Source organism: Notothenia coriiceps, unplaced genomic scaffold (genome assembly GCF_000735185.1).
Source record: "Notothenia coriiceps isolate Sejong01 unplaced genomic scaffold, NC01 NC01_scaffold00017754, whole genome shotgun sequence".
Lineage (NCBI taxonomy): Eukaryota > Metazoa > Chordata > Actinopteri > Perciformes > Nototheniidae > Notothenia > Notothenia coriiceps.
This window is the reverse complement of record NW_011350455.1, coordinates 6,555-20,902: the sequence shown is the minus strand read 5'-3', so window position 1 is coordinate 20,902 and position 14,348 is coordinate 6,555. Positions and strand designations below refer to the sequence as shown.

At 40.5% G+C, this 14,348-nt stretch overlaps 1 protein-coding gene across 2 annotated transcripts in view; it reads left to right on the top strand.

Moving 5' to 3' along the window:
* The window catches only part of mdfi (MyoD family inhibitor), a 29,030-nt gene extending 15,312 nt beyond the window's left edge, over positions 1-13,718 (top strand). Inside the window, exons 4-5 of one of the 2 annotated variants that reach the window (XM_010777087.1) lie at positions 8,612-8,977; positions 9,985-13,718. In XM_010777087.1, the coding sequence (XP_010775389.1) occupies positions 8,612-8,977; positions 9,985-10,238 (620 nt within the window). In that variant the 3' untranslated portion in view covers positions 10,239-13,718. Of the gene's footprint in view, positions 1-8,611; positions 9,055-9,984 lie in introns of both variants that reach the window. The other variant, XM_010777088.1, reaches the window with a different exon arrangement.
* Positions 13,719-14,348: the final 630 nt, after the last annotated feature.

The following is a 14,348-nucleotide window of genomic DNA, read 5'->3' as shown; positions in this document are numbered from 1 at the left end:
GACATCTCACACCGTGTCAGATTTTGGTTATTTTGGGGAGATCATATTGTTTGGTGGATGCAGTTTGAACCAGAGTAGCAGCATGGAGGTCGGATCGTCACCAATTTATGGTATTATTTCCACATATTTCTCTCCATTCTTCCTTCTGCCAACGGTGTCGCAGTTTCTCGTCCCTCCCGTTTTTGTGCTTAGTGCGTACACATGGGTCAGAGTTTGCGTGGAGGACCACACATTTTCCCGTTAAGTTTGTTTTTTATGAATCGCAAACATTGCTTAGAAACTGGCGTACGCCATCTTTTGAGCATACGCACCGTTTATAAATTAGGCCCCTGGTGACCTAGAGGTTTAAGGTGGAGATCAAGTTGTCAAAACATCTTTGATTTATGGCAATGGCGTTGTTAAATCAATCCATTCCTTTCACTCCTCTTTTCCTGTCCCCTTCTACTGTCCATGCATTAAATGAAGGAACATCCAAAACAAAATAATGGCAAAAATGCTTTAAAATTATCGCTCCCTGTTAGCTCATAAAGCTCACCACTCAACTGGCTGTCAAGCGTATTATGTTTAACCCACAACAGTCTTGGGCTTGTGGGAAATGTTGTTTGGTAAAGGTTTCTTAAACAAAATAATTAACAGTTTTTATACATCATTTTGTTAAGGTTTACCATCCCTGTCTAGACATATGGACTACACCACAAGAGAAGACTGAGACTGGTTTTGTTCCAGGGCTGGATTTTTGTCATTGGGTTTATTATAAATGTCAGTGTGATTTCCAATGAGGTTTTCTTACTTTTGTAACAGAAACCAGGATTTGGGCTCTCTATTCTGCAATGTGTTTTGTGACCAATCCACTCCAATAACATTTCTCATTGCTGCAACATAAAATTACTACCAAAGTAAGAAAATTGCAGGAGGAGAGATGAATGTGTCTCATGTTGTTTGGTTTTATTTACACTCAAGTCTAAACTACTTCCCAAAAACGCCAACTGTCCGGTCATTACACTCCCCACTGGGTGTTTTGGCACCTCTCCGCTGCAATTGCTGGCCAGAAGTGTACCAACACCTGGAAGTTCTCCTTTCAGAGTCATATCACCAATCGCCACCGCGCATTTCCCTCCCTCATATTACAAGTCCCACGGTTATGATTCAGACAGAGAGAGACGGCTTCACTCTCCTTGATGTGCAGTTGCTTAACTCCCTGTAGCAAAGCCTATGTTATTATCTCACCACATATTTTTCTTGCTTTCACTCCAGTTTGAAATAAGTAGAATTTCAACCTAATTATCAATCTAGTTCTTCTATGTCATTTATTCACTTAGAAAACCAACCTTCACAATAATAAACCCTCACAAAACTCTAGCTAAGATGTCTGGATTCTTGACCACTCACACCGTAACAAATTTAAACGTCATACAGTGGTCTAAATCTGTCCTTCCTGTCAGTTAAAAAACAGAGGGATTGTGTAAGGGAATAAAGGGAGGAATAAAGGGGTGAGAGGACGGTTGAGTAAGCTGAAATCTGAGCATGTGTTACAAAACTGCGAGCATTTTTTTCCCGGAATCCAGGGCCAGCCATGGGTGACATGCACAAACACATAAACGTGTCCCATGGTAATAGCTAGTTTGTGGTAACTGAATAACCAGCAGTTCAGTGAGGAAATGGATAAGTAGGTGAATGCAGTGTGTTTTAAGTAGGTGTGTGAATGTCTGCTGTCTCCGTCTATTTTTGTGCCTCTACCTGTCCCTTCTGTTGTTCTATTTCAGGCTCGCTCTGGAAGACTTCTCTCTGCCTCTCTCCCTTCTTCATTTTACATCCCAATAAAATCTATGAAACCCACCAGCTCCATATGCTGTGCAGGAAGGGTTATGCAACAGTAGGCTTGGACAAAATGTACCGCCATGAACATTTACTGGCTTTACTCTGCCTTCTACATCTTACACATATCACACGTATTCACGGGACTTGAACTAAAACTAAACAGTGACATTTCTTCCTTTCTTTATCCCTTTCTCAGGTGAATACACAGCATATGCCTGCTGTATCCATCAAATATCATTTTGTTAATTGCAAATATTAAATATGGTCTTCAGCAACCTTTCTTCCAGAGTAAGGATGAGACTATGAAAGAACTGATGTCATTAAACTGACTGATGGCAATATTTCACTATGCAATATTGTTGACGTAAAAAAAAGACTAAAATGTGGTTTATATTTTTGCAATTATCCCTTCATTTGTGTTGACAAAATGACAATTATTTTGTGTGAATGTTTATCTTTCAGTTCCAATTGCTGTGCTATGTATGCCTTATTATAAGGACATTTTGGCTACTGCAGATGAAATGAATTGTTCAATATAATACCATAACTAAATAATAATAAAAACACTTTTCATTCACTTAAAAAACATGGTAACAGTTTTCTTTGTCGAAGATAAACAATGCACAAAATATAAGTTAAATAAAACTATGATAAAAACTTACAAGGACATTTAGCAGGACTGGGACTAAAGAAAAAATGGCAGACAAAATTAACACTACAACAATTACTTAGGGTTTGTTATTGTCTCTTTCGTGAACCTCAGCTTGTCTGCCGTTTATATATTTTGTGTGTGATCTGCAACCCATCAATCAATCAGTATCCGCTCCTCAGGCTTCATGATGAGCGTGAAGACGTTACCGAATAGCTGTGACTCAGGTCTGTGGTGAAGTCATGGCTGTCTGACATCTGCCAATGTGTTTGCGAGTGAGAGGGTGAGGAAACAGAAGCCAAAACAAATTCCTCATCCTGTCTCACAGTGATGACATCAGAGCTATAGAATGTATCTGGCCCATGGCCCATGAAGAGCTGTCTGATAACAATGTACGGAGAAAGCAGTTCACAAGTGTGACTATGTACGCACAAGCACACACAGACACACACTTCCTGTCACTGGTGTCATGAACACCCTGCCTTCTTTGACGCCACTGTCGCAGCAAGATAAACATGTTCACAGATGTTTAAATGCTTGCACACTTTTGGTCTCACGAGGAAACAGTGACATGTACAATAATACACCACTGACATGATCACAGTAGCATTTATGATTCCTGCACTTTGTTTATTTTTATCGGTTTGAAATTATCTTCTGATCCAAATCAGATCAAAGCATAAAACAGATATAAAACAGACCCTTTTTTATGCATGTGCCAATCAGGGCATGGAAGTGCGTGTAAGGAAAATGTTGAGAGGAGCTGTTTGTTATTATCTTGTCATCAAAGGGGAGGGGTGTGCAATGTGTTGTTGGTGGGAAATCTAACAGAGCTGTGTCATTGGCTTTAATTAGAGAACAGTCACTGTGCTCAAACAGTTTTCCATCTCTGTTCCTCTGCTTTAATTCTCTCTTTTCTTTTCATTCAATCTCTCTTGTCTTCTTCTGAATATAATTATGATCTATATATACGTTTAGTCACAAATAAACCGATACACTATATTTGACATGTACTATCAGGTAGAGGTAATGGTGACAATGTCAGTCGTGTGTGAAGGAGGTGGCTGGAGGAAGTCTCAGGTCAGGGATTAGTGTTGCAGTTTGTCATGTTGTTATTGCAAATCCGCTGCTTGGTCCTCTTTAAAGGCCTAAACCACTTCAGGAAATATTTGCACTGTTTTTACATGACTTTGTCAGGTGAAAGTCACAAACAAAGTCAAACTTTGCAAAAATAAATATGTAATCGAGTGTTTTCAGACATTTGCAGGGATTTGTATCTGAATGTCAAAAAACCACAAGAAAACATCAATTATTTTGTTTTCCAGAACTTTTGTGTATTGGGCAAGTTGTTGTTATGCATTGTGGGTCATATTTTATGTTTTCTTCCAGCAAAAAGAGAAAGAAATGTTCTTGGCAAATTTCAAATCTATATACAAAAGACTAATTCCAAGTGCACAGCTTTGTTATTCCTGGTATAGAAACGGCTTTTTCCGCAAACTTGTGCAGGCACGAACACATCTGTCAAATTGCAATCACTCAACCCTTTTGAGCGTTGAGATCTTATTTAGGCTTATTATGTAGACCTTTTATAACAACAAGTAGTGGTGCTGAGTCTGCTCAGGCAATTCTGCCTTTTCTCTTTGCAATCATGAGGTTTGATTGGGTTCTAAATGTCACAAATTAACACTTAACTGAGACTTTGTCTCTCCACTTTGCTAGAAGTGCAGCTCCACCCTCAGGAGCCAAAACAAGCTCCAACATCTCAAACTAAAAAGAAATGTTAATCAATCAATCAATCAATGTTTATTTATACAGTATAGCCCAATATCACAAATGTTACATTTGTCTCAGTGGACTTCACAGTTTGTACAGAATATCAGTATGACAATACGACACCCTCTGTCCTTTGACGCTCACATCGTACAAGGAAAAACTTCCAGAGAAAACCCACAGTTTAAAGGGAAAAATGGGAGAAACCTCAGGGAGAGCAACAGAGGAGGGATCCCTCTCCCAGGACGGACAGACGTGTTAACATGTCATTTACACGATAACACTGAAATCAGAGCTGCCTATTGTACCTCTGTCTGTGTAAAGCTTGGCTATTGTGTCACTGTATGCACATCATATTTTAATGTTCTGTATGTATGATTTGGCTACTCGAAGAACATTTAAAATGAGGCTTTTGTAGGATAAGGTGTGTTGCTTTTTTGTATGCATTGGTATCTTTAACCTGTCAGCACAAATAAAACCAAGACAAACAGACCATTGCCTTCAGTGATCAAGTTTTCACTTTGTCAAGTACTTTTATATCTGAAATGTTGTGTGGCTCAGATTCTAACATACACATTATGTTAACCTCGTTAGCCTTTAATTGTATGATGGAATTTAATGTGTGTTAACATTGCTATGACCAAACTAAGTGCTTCTTTTTTCATTGAAAGTAACATGAAGTAGCTTTTTATTAACCTAGAGGTAATTCAAAATTTCAAATGTAATTGATGCATCAGTCTATGTACTACTTTTTCAATGCAGTAGAAGGCCGCAACTAAACAAACCACTATTTACCGCTATAATGTTGGTTTGGGGGCTTTATAGGAGCCAAACATGTGGCAAAAACTCATTGAAAACTTCACCAGCAACATATCATTTTCCCATTCTCACATTTTTAGTAGTTGACACTTTTGGCCCACAATTAAAAACAGCACAACTAAGCAAGACAATCTCAGAAGGGAGTTAGTGATTTCTTTATTGTCATCATAAATGGCCCATGTCCTCCTTGATAAAAAGAACTTCACTGCAAACCGCAATAATGTGCATCAGTGTTGAGCGTGAGTCAAACATATTTGATTGGATACTGAGCCTCTGCTGTGCTTAATAATGCAAAAAGCATTTCTATTTGCTTGTGTCTTGTTAGGTAAAGGGCACATTTCTGGTACTGTACATGCACCATTCACAATTGCATTTGGGAGCACAGATTTTGTCTGATGAAAAAATATATTTACATTTCATCACTTTGTCCTAAATAGACAGAAAAACTGCACCAGAGTAGACGGGAGGATAAAACAGCTGGAATAGAGACAGAGTTCATACTCATACTGGTGACTCATTCTAGTAGAGCAGAGAGAGAGAGAGAGAGAGAGAGAGAGAGAGAGAGAGAGAGAGAGAGAGAGAGAGAGATGAACAGCAGATCTTTGGTCTGGGAGAGAGGTGTGTAAGTACAGGGTGGCTGAGAGATGCCAGAAGAGAAGGAAGAGGTGGAGGGTGTGTGAATGGGGGTGTGTGTGCTGCTGCATTCAACTGATGGTGACTCACTGGTGCTCGCTCACTGGCCCAAGACATCTGCACGGACAAACAGTCACACACACACACATTGTAAGGGTTGCAGGACCCCCAGTGGCCAACCCTGCTGTGTTAGCACCATACACACACGCTCTGTGGTTTCCCAGTCTCATCATGTTAATCCCACAGTCATTTGGCTCTTTATTTGCTGTTATTTTTAACTAGCTCCCACTGCTGAATCATTGTGTTTATGAGTCACACCCATGCTTCCTCCAAATAGGCAGCAACCCATTTCTCCAACTTTGTTTTCTCTCTTTCTCAGTCCATATTTCTCCCTTACGTTCTTGATCTCAGACAAAGGGACCTTGTGTTTTTTCTGTGTGTGTGCATGTGCATATGAGTGTGTGTCCGCACGTGTCCTTGCATGCATATATTTGTGTGAGAGTGGGCCTAACCTCAAGCTCTGTTTGGAGACAGGCCTGACTCCCCGTCTCTGTCTGTCTGTTTGCTTGCCAGATCCGCCTATGTACTGCGTTCATACCCTCACACACATGCACACCACAAACTCACAAAAAGGATGAATTTCTCTACAACTCACAATCCCCTGGACAATACACACCCAGTGGGAATGCTTCCCTCCCGTCTCTCTAATCCCTTCTTCTCTTACCGACCTACATCCTGGCCAGCTCAGAGTGAAAATACAGCATTGTGCAAAAGGTTAGAAGGGAGCAATAAGAAAGACAGACAGAAAGGGAGGAGATGAAGTGAAGTAAGAAAAGAGGGAGAGACATAACACAGGAGAGAAGCAAGTATTGACTTTTTACATACTTTAGATTAGTATGGCTCCTTTTCTCTAGCCCTGCACATGCATACATGTCTACACACTAATGCACACACACACACACACACACACACACACACACACACACACACACACACACACACACACACACACACACACACACAGGCCCTGCAGCCTGCCAAACATCTGGAGCAAAGTTAGAAAAACGCTGAATGAAAGAATCTTTAATAACACTGGATTGATTGTGTGACTACGGCCTTTAGCCAATCAAAACAGGCCTGGATGGGTTATCTGTCTCTGCGCGGTTATCGAACGGACGCTTTTATTGCCAGTCGTGTTTCATAGCCAGAGCTCAGGACCACACTGTGTGTGTGCATCTGAGAGGTACTGCCTTCCTGCTTTGATTTTTTCTCGCTCTGTTGTCTAACCTGCCCTGTTAATCTTCACCACGTCTCTCAACACCAGATGCTTTCAGGTCAAGAAAATATTTAGGGTCTCAATAGGATGGTATTAAATACTACCGTAATATATAAAAACCAGGCTTCCATTTTATACTTCTTTTCAGGGTGTGTGTTTTGTTTGGCAGCGAAGGTGTGCTTTTCTGCCTCCATAAGTCCGGCTAAGTAGTTGGAGGTAAAACATACTAAGTGGAATATTGAGCCAAGATTAACAAAATGTGCACACTGTTTGTAGGTACTCTATTCTTCCAAAAGATGAATTGATAGGATGAGCTTATACACAGAAAAACACTCTGGTCTTCTTCTCTTACACTCTTTTCATGTGTCTTTTTTTGCCCGTCATGTCTTTATTGTTGTATAAGAGTCTAGACTAGTAGGCTCAGGGGTCAGTTCAGCAAATACAGAACTCCTCCCTTGAGCTTTTGCCTTTAGGGTAGGCTTTGTAATTGAACTCAGTTTCCCAGAGCCTCCCTCTGCACAAAGCCTCATCACCACAAGTCTGCACGCACGCTTAGAGGGTCCTCGGCCCTGCCTCAGAGCTGTACAGTGATCACCTGCATTAGCCACACATGTTGGCAAGCCTGCTCGCACACTATATACATATTTTATCCCTAAATGCTTTAAGGGATGCTTCAATCTGAGAACACAAATAATTGTTGAAATTCTTTATCAAGCACACATGTCAAAATATACCCTGGTTCAAACCAGGGTATATTTCAAATGGAAGGATTTGCTGTATGTGTCTCTATTTTGTAATGCATACTAAAAGTACGGCCTTTAGATTGCTAGTCTGAAAAAAAGGGTTAGTCACATAAAATAATGTATAGATTAATTGACAATGTGAGTTTTCAGTAAACATCTCAATGTTAGTATACTTACGGTGTTAGGCTGCATCTACACGGAGACAAAAACGAAAACCAAATTCGATTTAAAAAAAGTCTTCCATCCACACAGTAGGCCTATAGGCTCAAGAAACGTGTCCGTCCACACGAGGCTGCTCGACCCGCTGGAGACGCTGTAGTACATATGCCGGGCCTGTAAGTGGCGCTGTACTTCCGCCACAAAATACACCAAAAGCAGCGAGCATGGTTGCCTGGTTGCCATGGTTGCCTGGTTGCTCTTCTGTTTATTCTCCGTAGCAGTAGCTACTGAGCATGCTACAGCAGTGAGCAGCAGAGGTGGGGAGAGGCTGGGCTATGGCTTCATCGTTATCAGAAAATTATCGTATAGGAGGTACACACGAAGCCGTTTGACCCTCCAGAGCGTTTCGTCTGCAGATCTACCCACCTTGGGACCCGTTATCGTTTGAGGGCTCCGTTTCCGCGGTTCCGTTACGGCCTCGCCGATGCAACCCGTTTCGTGTCCGTGTGGACGGGGTCTTAGTCTATCATATACATGTGGGCCTTCATAATATATTCTCATCAGAGCTATATTACAATTCGACACAACTAAAAAGTACCTTAAAATGCAAGTGCAAGCTTGTCATTTATATGACAGAACAAAAGCAACACTGAGTTAAACTGAAGAGTTTTGAATTTGTATTCACTTTTAAATGCATACAACCCCCAGCCTATTGTAAATTAATTCACCTGTGTCCTTCCGCAGCTCAACCAGCAGCCAGATTTACGCCCGCCCGCCACACCCAGCCATGTCAGACACAGCCCAGCGGCCAACAACGCAACGGAGCCAAGCACCACGCACACAGACACTCCCCTCACACGCACTGTCCGCATCACACGCCTCGCACACACACACTCCAGACCAACGGGGTCAGGAACGGGGGCCTTCATCAGCATCCTAAGCTGGGCTCCCTCCCAAGAGGGGAATCCTCCACCTCCTCGTCCTCTTCGGCGGGACCCAAACACACCAAGAAATTGCGGTCCAACCCTTCCATCACATCCCAGAGCAGCAAGAGGAGCAAGAGCAGCTCCAAGAGCAACAGCTCTCAGATTCCTGCAGAGTCACAGGACGGTGAGATACAGACACCGACGGGGGGGAACGGGGGGGGGGGGGGGACGACGACACGAAAGGGATGGATAGCAAGCAAGGTTCAACATCAAGTTTTTCATATGTCTGGTCAGAGTGAAGGATCATAACGCTATTTTCACATCTTCATTGACCCAGAAGTAGAAATCATTTACATTTCGTTTTGCAATTTGTAAGATTATTGCATGTATTACCATTGGTGGGTTGTATTAAAAGAGCAAAAGCAGCAGCCCAGAGTTCAGCTAAGTTTAACAGTATATTTCATACCCACTCAATGTAAAATCGTACTTAATCTTTACCAACTTAAAAAGCCAAATGAAATATATTAATCAAAAACCAAAGGAGTAATTTAACAAACTTTAAAATATAAAAATATATTAACCTCTGCATTCCTGTAATAAATCCACTTTTGTTTCTTTGAAACGTGAGTGGGTTAGATCCATGGCACAGTGTGAAATGTATGGCATTTAACATTTTCAACTGGTAACTGTTATATGTGGAAAAGGCCACCTTCTCATGACATTCGCTAATTAAAAAGTAGCAACTGTCATGTCTTTTACATGACTAATACTGATACTGGGGGCTAAAAAAAGAAGAGAGGAGTTATGTGGTTGAGCAGCGAGGGCGAGTTGACTTATTACCAAGAAAGATTTTGTAAGACCAGAAATGTGTTTTTTTAACTCCTATTAAAGAAAAAATGTGGTAAGTCAGTTTACTAATGCCACCAGGACATTGGCCATCCTTAGCCTTTAGCCTGGCACTGAAGGAAAACGTGTTCTTGTGAAGTAATTACTCAATCATGTTTCATCATTTCTGACCTATCACAGTGAACGTGATGCCAAGCTACTTCTGACAAAACTTTTTATATTTCTTTGCTTCATTAGCATGACATGTGACAGAGAAAATACTGACGGATTAGCATACAAACTATTGACATAAGAAAAGTAATTATGAGTGGGCAATGATAAAACTCTGTCTCTCTTTCTCTGCAGACTGCTGTGTTCACTGTATTCTGGCCTGCCTCTTTTGTGAATTCCTAACTCTGTGTAACATCGTGCTGGACTGTGCCACATGCGGCTCCTGTGCGGGGGACGACTCGTGTTTCTGCTGCTGCTGTGCGTCAGAGGAGTGTGGCGACTGTGAACTGCCATGTGACATGGACTGTGGCATCATCGACGCCTGCTGCGAGTCTGCAGACTGCCTGGAGATCTGCATGGAGTGCTGCAGCCTTTGCTTTTCCTCTTGAGGGCCCCAGCTGCCACCACAGGGGGCAAAGTACTGCTACAAACTGCCACAGCCCAGGAGCAACTTCAACCAGTGTCTCACCAGAGCTGGGAAGCGCTAAACATCCTTGTTGCCTGTGCTCTGTGGTTAACACTCTATTGAAGGGCCTAGTTGGCTCTTGAATTAGGTTTCGTACAAGGTTTGTCAAGCAATAACCTGCTGAGAGCAGTCAATGGTGATTTCTCCTCTCTTTTATTGATCAAACCATGGGACAGTAGCTTCCCGCCTTTGCTGCGGCCCCTTGCTACACAACTGGATGTATGATGTAGAGGGATTTCCAGCTCTGGTCTGGGACTGTCTGCCTGACTGTGCAGACCGGGCCTCCGGACCCTCGCAGAACAGGCTATTATCACAATGGAGCCCCTTGTGCCGTCTGAATCAGTGGAGTTCTCCAAGCATGAAAAATGACCTCCAAAGGCAAATGAGAAAATGGCTCCATTTAACCGGATTTTAGTGTTTCTGTAGATAAGAGCAGCAGCATAATGGGAAAATGGACGCTCAGATCTCAATAGAAACATAGTCTGTCCTCCTGTCCTTGGCAAGGTCAAAGTCTTCCACTTTGATTGCGTACAGTGGCCTTTGTGACACACACTCACAGACACACACACACACACTTAGTGGTGGATCCACCGCTGTCTTTGTTCTTATTGCAATGTACAAAAATATAAAACGTTAATGGTGGCTTGTGGCAATACTACAGACGAATTTCTTTTGTTAATATTCATCTCACTGTCTTATTCAGAGAAGAATCATGAGTGTCGTGCATCAGTCGGAAAATGGGTCCAATTAAATGAGTACTCTAAGTGACTTTTGAGTGAACGGCTGATTGCATTCGTCATGGACACATTCTCTACTCTAACATGTGAAGGGAGAGAGTTCTTAATCAAAGGTCTCTCCTCATTTAATGTTTCACATCTTGTTTACTTTTACATTGTTTATTTTGAGGAGCTTCGGCTGGATTCAGTGGATTCCTCATCATCTAAAAAAAGTCAAGGCTGGAAGAGGATTGGATCGCATCATCTCTTTTTCAACATGTTTGATTTTTCTTCGTCATTGTGTTATGTGAACAGATGGCCTTGGCTTAGCTTAGCTTAAGGCCTGAATTTTCTAGTAGATTCCTCGCCTTTACCAAATATCTATTAATCCTTGTTTTGTAGATTTTAGTTAAGATATTTGCATTTCTCTTCTAATGTGAAAATCACATTTCTGTGTTATCGGGTTATGCCGGGCTCTCTATAAAGCAGACATTGCTCAACATCTCATTTAATTCCTTGAGTGAAAATCTCACGACATTATGTTAACTTAGATCCATATGCTCACAGTGTGAATGGTACGCTTTTGATAACAGGCCCGCACTCTCGTATGCTCAGATGCATACCTTCTCCGACTCAATACCTCTTGAGATGTCGCCCATATCTGTTGTGCATTTTAAAATGACTTGATACAAATCTCTCTCCTCTCTTATCAAATACTGTTTGTGCAATCCTTTTTTCTTGGAAATACCAAAGAGTTTTCCTCTGACTGGACAAGTTTTTAGACACAAGGGCTGAAATATAACACTGTTGATTAAGAGTATACACTAAATCTGCCAATCAACCTGATAACACAGAAGCAGAACGTTTTTGGAAATCAAGAAATGCAACTTGAAAATACATTAAGACCTTTAATTTCTGTTTATAAAGGAAATGATGTGTTTTAAATGTTGACACGTTTCAAAATCCCTGGAGTGCCCTGGAAAACAATGCAATTTAAATAACAACACAAAGAGATTTATGAAGGGAGAACTGGATTATATAATGTTGTGTATAGAAGTTATTACAATTTCATTTGTTTGGATTAACAACATATTCCCAGTGCAGATTGTGAAGATGTTGCTTCATCCAACGACCTGTTCTCTGTCACCAGACCAACCATGTCACTAAAAGAAGTATGGATGGACTTTAATAATAATAGTCTATGGGGATGCAAAGCTAATCCATACATTTAAAAGCTAAATAAAAACACTGGTTTGTTAATAGCAGAAGTCAATCATTAAAAATGATGCAGATAAGTCTACAAATGTAAATCAGGTTAAACTAGTTAATGATAGCATTACTGGCCTCCACTGAAGACAATGGCCTGGCTACCCTGCCTTTTAGCCGGCAGTGTTAAAACTAAACTAAAAAGTATTACTAACTGGAATATTAATAAATACTAACATATGTTTGCTACCCACTGATTCTACAGCACAAACAATAGGTCTGCTTTAGGCTTGATGATTTTTAGACAGATTATGAGTTCCTTTACAAAGAATCATGATCATTATTACCAGAGATGTGACTAATCCATGTTTCCTATTGCCTGTTTATGACTGTGCTTAAAAACAACCTCACGCACTCTTGCTCAAGTTTCAAGATTCTTACACAGCTCCAGCTTCTCACTGACCCCAAACTTTTATTTTAAAACCAAGGTAAATCCAGATTGCATAAATGGAAAGCTCCAAGACATGCTTTTTGGTAATCTGTTTCATTTTATTATGTTAAATTGATTTTATTTGCTTGAATTCCTGTTTGTAGCAGAGATGGAATTGGATAAAGGTCAACAGAAACCTACCTGTGACAGAAAGAACAGCTTTGCAACTCTCATTTTGGCTGTAGATCTTATAAACAAGTCGAACCCTCCTGTGAAGTTCCTGCTTTTCCTAAATTAGCTTAGCCTGGGTGTTTAAAGAGCTCCTCTTGGAATATGTCAACTCTTTGTTGTGCAGTGCATCAAAAATCATGTGAAACAATATTTTACTAAACGTCTGGGTTGAAAAACAGTAAACATATCATTTAAGTTTTATTTAATGATGTCTGATTACGATTATATGACTTGATCATTAAATACTTTTTAAGTCCATCCTAAAAAGGGCCTCAGTAATTGGTTGCGAATGGTGGCAGTCTGATGGATTGAAAACACTGACTGGTTGGTTTGGAGATGGAGAATATGTCTGGATGTAGAGAGATGAACAACTGTCTTACATTTCGGTCACACTCTGGATTGTAAAAATTGCTTGGGGATATGGATTTAATGTTTTAACTGTACTAGACAGATTCAAATATTTCCCGCTCAGTCATTACAGTAATACTTGAAGAAAACAAGTTGACTTTCAATGGTGTCCATAATCAGTATTATCAGTATTTTTGTTGGAATTACCTAACTACAAAAATGTTGAATTGTTGACTTTCCAAGATTCATTATCTTAATCATAAGACGTCATTTGGATATTGGTTTGAAAAAACTGGCCTATTCTGGCAGTCCTCTGAAAGTTATATTAGCCTAGATTAGTTGTTACTCGACCATAGTCCACTATAATGTCATTTTGTTTACACTACACCCATTTTATGTCAATTTGAATTGCTGTCCTGGAAGTCACGTTAAAATCTCTTAGTTTAAGACTGAATAAACAATGTGAACTCCAGGCTACACGTGTCATTCTTTCTCCCTTTTCACATAGGCTCCAAGCTTATTACATTATGGCCTTATTGCATTACGGTAACACAAATACTTGGGTTGTACTGTAGTCTGGTATTTTAAAAAGTGTTTTTGTAGCAGAAACGAATCTAATAGAAACAAAAAATTGCTTAGTCATCACCTGGAGAGTGTTGAATTACTGAAATTCCAGATGGAGCTTAAACTGTTTTTATACATTTGACCTTCTCTTCTGCACTGCTTGGCCCACTTACAAAAATATTAGGAAAGCAAAATATGTATACATTAAAAACAGTGAAAGAATACACTGTTGCTAAGAAATTGCCATTGCTTTCTTTTGAATTCATCTCCATGTTTTACATTCACTCAAGTAAAAGAACAAAGGTTTGAACTTAACTCAAGGTATCAAAAGCAATGGTTATATCACACCATTACATGATAACATACCTTAAAGATAGGGTAGGTAATTTTGGAGAAACCAGCTCGAGTGCGCTAGAATTTGAATGTACGCAGCCGAAAAAAATCTGCCCATTCCTTCAGACTTCCTTACAGATCCCCAATGACATGACCAATGAGGGCACGAGATAAGTTTGCGCACAGATGGAAGGCTGACAGGCAG